Raw genomic sequence first — 6,000 nt, 5'->3', positions numbered from 1 at the left:
TATTCTAAAACATTTTGATAGACACTACCCAGATAGCACAAGTAAGCGAATTTAATTCTATAAGAATTCGTGTGTTCGAATTCTTATAGACTTCAGGATGTCTGTTCAAAAAGAACTTCATAAGAATTTGTTTCTCAAGATTAAAATGATCGAAAAATATATGTTCTTTAAGACTTCAAAAGAAATATCGATCCAGAATTCTTCAAGAAATGTGTTATCGTAGCCGTAAAGAATTCTTTTCGAACTGTTGTTTTCGCGAAGCGTTGTTGGAATCTGCGCATGTGCAGTGTGCCTGTTTGTCGTTACCATGGCAACTCGGCGGCGGCCATCTGACGTCCTATCTGGTATCGACGCCTTCGCGGCTTTCAACAGTGATGAGACACGCCGTTGAGGCTCATACGACTATTGGTTCGCACTGGCCTATTTGGAGCAGTACTGCTTAAAGGCCATTATTCAAGAAGAAGTTACCATGGCAACGGATTGTGAGGCAGCACGGCGACGGTGCAGTGGTGCACGGGCAGCGCTAATTTTGTACTTCGAACGATCGAGATCAAGGTGCGTATATTCCGTGTGTTCCGTGGACTGTGTGTTCGGACGCTATTTAGTGCTAACAACCACATTCGACGTTGGATGCGAACGCGTTCGGATCCAACGTCGAACGTGTTTCGAAATTTTCTCGTTTTAGTAATTTCTCCGTAATTGAGGAGTTTACTCTGTAAAGCGTACGCGTGAAGAAAGCATTTCTCAACAATGTTGGAAGTATGCATAAACTTTCATTATTTCCACAATGTGCTATAATTCAGTATTGCAACATAAAAATGCATTTTTCACTCGTGATTTTTATCGCACCTGTGATATTTTTAAGGATTCTTAAAGAAATAACAGAATTTATAATATAGAGAGAAATTGTCATTGCAGTATGTTCGATTGACTGCAGAAATGCGTTCAATAGTCTGAAATTAAATCGATTGAATTTACAAGACATCAGCAAAAATTTTTTTTTTCTAGGGTGGAAAAGAGTCAGGGCGAGGTGTACAGGCTTAAGGCCAGGCTAGAGAATGCTCAAGGCGAACAGGAGAGTCTGCGGGAAGAGTATGACCGAGCACAGGCGTCCGTGGCCCGTCTTCATTCCGAGAGGGACAAGGCGGTTGGCGAGCTCGAAAAATCGCAAGAGGAACTCGAGCGCACACAGGCCACCCTCGGTAAGGCGCAACTTCAGCAAGACAAGCTGCAGAATTTATTGGACAAGACACAGAGCGAGGTTGACAAGCTACAGGAGAAGCTCGATAAGTCACAGACGGAAGTTCGTAGAGTGAGTAATCTCGAAAAAATCAAAAGTATCGTGTGAACAGACAGTTTATTGCTATAAGTACCTTTATTATCTGTGAAACGTATATATTTTATGTCCTGAATTATTTAACGTATATAAATGAGTTGTGAAATAAATGACATCAATTTTAATCCTTTTTATAAGCTATTGCTGCTCTTATTAATTTATGCATATATTATATATTCACTGATTTGTTAAAGTTTAACATACGATACACAATAATTGTTGTAGATGCAAATGGAGAGAGAAAAACAGATCTACGACTTCGACAATCTGCAGAGCCAGCTTGACAAAGCGTTAGGACAGTCAGCGAGAATGCAGAAAGAACGCGAGGCGATTCAACTTGATGTGGATCGACTGCAGGACAAATACGAGAAAGCTCAGGTAAGCACAATTAGGCAAAAGTAAATGATTGTGAGATTTAAGTTTAATAATGATTCGACTCGTGTCATGATTGTTCATTAGGTCATAATGCAGCGACTACAAAAGGAACGAGATAGCTTCCAGGAGGAGATGGAGAAGATGCACGAGAGGATAGAATTCCAACAAAATCAGATAGCTAAGATGCAACGCGAGAAGGAGAATGTACTCTCAGAACTCGATTTGGTGAAGGAGAGATGGGAGAAGATGCACAATACTTATTAGAAATTAACGGTGAGTTAAATTATCTTCTTAGCAGCATAGTAATGAATTTGTTCGAAAATGTTATTTTTATTATGATTTTTCTAGTATATTTTTTATATATATACGATGGTTTAATTCAACATCTACTTCTTATCCCAACAAATGAAATGAGATTGAAAGGAATTAAAAAAGAATGGAAAAGAATTAAGTTGACACAATTGTTGTATTTTATTTTAAGTATATCGATACTAATCAAAACATACCAATGAGTCTTACAGTAGAGTTTCATTTTTCATATGTATTTGAAAATATATAAAAGAAATGAGCAAAAATACTTTTCGAACAAATATGCTGTTATAATTCAACCGATAGCTACATTATCGTCATTAATGTATACCTTTTTTGTTCTCTGGTACACGAATAACTTCCGATATCCCCTTTTGATCGCCATGGGTTCAATTTTACATGTTTTATATTGTCTATGATTATATACAAATACTCGGTAAAATAAAATACAAATAATATCCATAAATAAATATCTACCTCGCATTTGTTGATAAAAATATGTACATCTACTTCAGAACCGATGACTGTGGGACAGTTCCTAAAATATTATAAACAGATGGAATCAAAATTGAATCATCTGATCAATTTGCAAGATCATGGCAGGCCACTGCCGCAGGAAGAGCAGAATCTTTTACCAGAATTTCCACTGGAAAATTACAGGGAATTCGAGAATTTTGATGCGAATCTGTCACAGTCTGCTGATGTTCGAAGTCAATTTGTAAGTTTGCATTGTTTTATATGTACAAGTATAGACATATGCTATCACATTTTCTGATTATATATATATATATATATATACATATATACATATATACATATATATATATATACATACGTACGTACATACATCCATACATATATACATACATACATGCATAATCTCTGTTTTTAGATTCGCGACATACAACTGGTAGGCGGGGCAAACGCATCGAAATTTACGAGGGCGGTGTTGAGGCATGTCATGACTGATTCACTGACGAAAATTTACTCCTGGTCTGGGCAGCATAAAACACTGAAGTTTAGTTCAACTGTAATTTGTCAATTGATTATCAGTGAGTTTCTTGAAAATCAAAATATAATTCAAAACCTGCTTATATAAACGTGTCTTATGAAGCACTTTTTTTTGTTGCAGAAACTATTTCCAAGCAAACAGATGCGACCAGAACGAGCATCAAAGAAACCATTAAATCGTGGTTGCAACATGCAACGGACAGGATGCGATAACTAATTGCGATAAGTTTCTATAAGTTTTACTAGTTTTTATAAGTTGTACACTAAGTAAATTCATAATAAGTTCATATATATAGTTCATATATTATATAAGTTTATAATAAGTTCAATAAATAATAAGTTTTGTATACTTTGTATAAGTTTGTACAAATTTTGTATACTCATAACTTTATATAAATTCGTCGTTTCTATATAACTTCTATATAACTATATAACTTTTGAATATATGAAATAATAAAAACTGATCATTAAAAAATGCGAGATTTTTTAATTATGTATATTCGGGACGCGAGGAGTTACGTTTCAGGGGATATTGTCCATGGTGATTCAATATATTATAGAAGCCCGCGAAAAGTTACTCCTTTACGCCTTCAAAGTATACAATAAAGAAAACGGAAATACGGAACTTAACCGTAAGGTAAAATGTATTATGATAGAAAATACTGTATTAAAATATTAATAATGTTTAACTTCTGATATAACTATTATAACATAATACATCTGACGTTGAAGCATATGCTTACCGTTAAGTCTTTTCTGTTATACTACACTTTAACTTACATTTCTATTTCGTACAGAGATCGAGGAATAGCGATGGGCGCGTTCATCAGGTGCCAACAGTTGCAAAGCTGTTCAGTGTTTCTAGTGGTTCAGTTTTTCGATGTGGTTAAGACCATTTTTGTAGCCCAATCGGAAAAGTAAACCACTAGAAACATTAAACAACTTGCAACTGTTAGCATGTGCTAGACGGGCTCAATGCGATTCTTTTATGGATTAGAGCAAGGACTCTCACAGAACTCTTTTCAAAATGGCCCTGAACAGCGCAAGAGTTCTTATCGAGCCTTTGCAGTCCCTTTAGAACTCATTTAGAACTCTTTTATAACTCTATTTGAACTTTCGACCTCTTTTAGAACTCTATTTGAACTCTTTCAAATCCTTTTGAACTCTTTTCGAACTCTTTAAGGAATACTTTTCCGTTTTTCAGACATCATTTGGAATTTACAAAAGAACTCGTAAATGCTGACATAACTTCGAATTCGTAAAGAATCACTTACGAATTCATTTCGGACAGAAATGGGATTCATTGAGGAATTCATTTTGGAAACTACGAATTTATGTCGAATTTTTTTGGAATTCTCTTTGCTATCTGGGTAAATAAACTATACACTGTCTTTCCTGTTAAGAAGTCAGCATTAATACAAACAAAATATTATTAAACACGACTAATTTTAAATAAATTTTCGTGATTATGTGGACTGGAGATAATTGAAAAGTATGGACATTATCGATTTTTGATATAAATTTTTCAAACTGTCAATGAAAATTTGAACAGATCATAATGTATATATATATATATATATATATATATATATATATATATAGAGGAAAGTCCCCTATTATGAGATAGGCTCCTAATATGCGACAGCAAGGTTTCTGCTAAACTAATAGGCCCTATCTGTTGGTTCCACCATGAACTTATTACCCTTGGGATAAAACCTATTTAGTGGAAAATTCATTGTTTGATCGTGCGTGTAGTCGTTGCAGAGAAAGAAATTGTGAAATTGGATGTTGTCAAGTGACCCATGGATATGAGTCTTTAAACCTTGTTTATTATATAATTAATAAATATTTGGCAATAAGTTCTGCATGCAGCGATAGAGTAAGGTCGTATTAATAGGAAAATACGGGATATGTTGAGTTGCTCAATTGTAGAGATTAGATTTGGTGATCGCGAAACCGCAATGGTGCTCGTAACATGAGATACTCAGGGTACTCCTGGGTTGCTGGAGTATGAAAGTTATTGTATAGTAATAAAAGAAGAGAAAATACTATATTAACGTTAAGGGAAGGTTTATACGAATTTATAAGACTGTGCTGACCTTGATTTGAGGGGGAAGGGTGGAGGGGGAAGATTAGGTGCAATATTGAGTATAAATGGGTTTACGATTGTTGCAAATATGCTTCTCCATTACATTCGTCTTTCAAAAACTTTAAATAAAGTTTGTTAATTGCAATATGATGTATTTTGCACTTTATTAGCGATTTCCCGGGGTCTCTCATATTAGGAGCACACTTTTTCGATTTTTTTGAAAGTTTATTTTTTACATTTTTCTAATTTTCAGAAAAATCAATATTTAAATTAAATTTTACATTTCAGCATCTTAAAGCTTATTAAATTCCTTTCATAATGACCTACTATATTTTTCAATTCTGCCCATAAACTTCCGGCAATCACACAAAATAGATGTGGTATCTCATAATCGGGGTCTTTCCTCTAGTATTAAATTTATAATTTATTATTATACAAAAATACTTCAATAAGTTGTAAATAAGTATACATATTTACTATGCAGTTACAACATATATATATCAATATAATAACAATTTGCGAAACTGTATTTTTTTCTATAATTATTATTCATGTGTATAATCAAACACGAGTGATAACAACGGAAATGTATTGTAATTTTAAATAAAAACCATATATTATCAACGTACCAATAAGTCGATAATAAAATGACCACGTCGTGTCAATTGGCTGATTTAAAATAAAAATATCTGATTGGCTAGTCTAGTGGAAAAACTCCAGCCACCGGGGGCTGTAAGTGGCTGGTGGTCAATCGCAACTTAGTCAAACGGGACGCTCCCCACTAGTTCAGAATTTATCTTTTTTCTTCCAATGTGGAGTAAAAAAGATAAACTCTGAACTAGTGCAGCCAGTGCAGTCCATGGTGGAAGGAAAACACCTT

The 6,000-nt window shown here is 34.4% G+C and overlaps 1 protein-coding gene across 1 annotated transcript; it reads left to right on the top strand.

The window, feature by feature from the left end:
• The first annotated feature begins 339 nt into the window (after nucleotides 1–339).
• Nucleotides 340–3,767, top strand: LOC139780904 (uncharacterized). The gene is made up of 7 exons (XM_071719651.1): nucleotides 340–555; nucleotides 1,009–1,312; nucleotides 1,562–1,714; nucleotides 1,796–1,984; nucleotides 2,536–2,738; nucleotides 2,913–3,072; nucleotides 3,153–3,767. The coding sequence occupies exons 1-4, from the start codon at nucleotides 470–472 to the stop codon at nucleotides 1,973–1,975; spliced, it is 723 nt and encodes a 240-aa protein (XP_071575752.1). The 5' UTR covers nucleotides 340–469; the 3' UTR covers nucleotides 1,976–1,984; nucleotides 2,536–2,738; nucleotides 2,913–3,072; nucleotides 3,153–3,767.
• Nucleotides 3,768–6,000: the final 2,233 nt, after the last annotated feature.

The sequence above is a fragment of the Temnothorax nylanderi genome, unplaced genomic scaffold (genome assembly GCF_030848795.1).
Source record: "Temnothorax nylanderi isolate EJ_2023f unplaced genomic scaffold, tnyl_v1.0 TNYL_tig0305_pilon, whole genome shotgun sequence".
Taxonomy (NCBI): Eukaryota; Metazoa; Arthropoda; class Insecta; order Hymenoptera; family Formicidae; genus Temnothorax; species Temnothorax nylanderi.
The sequence above is the reverse complement of the archived record's forward strand: the minus strand, read 5'-3'. Positions and strand labels throughout refer to the sequence as shown.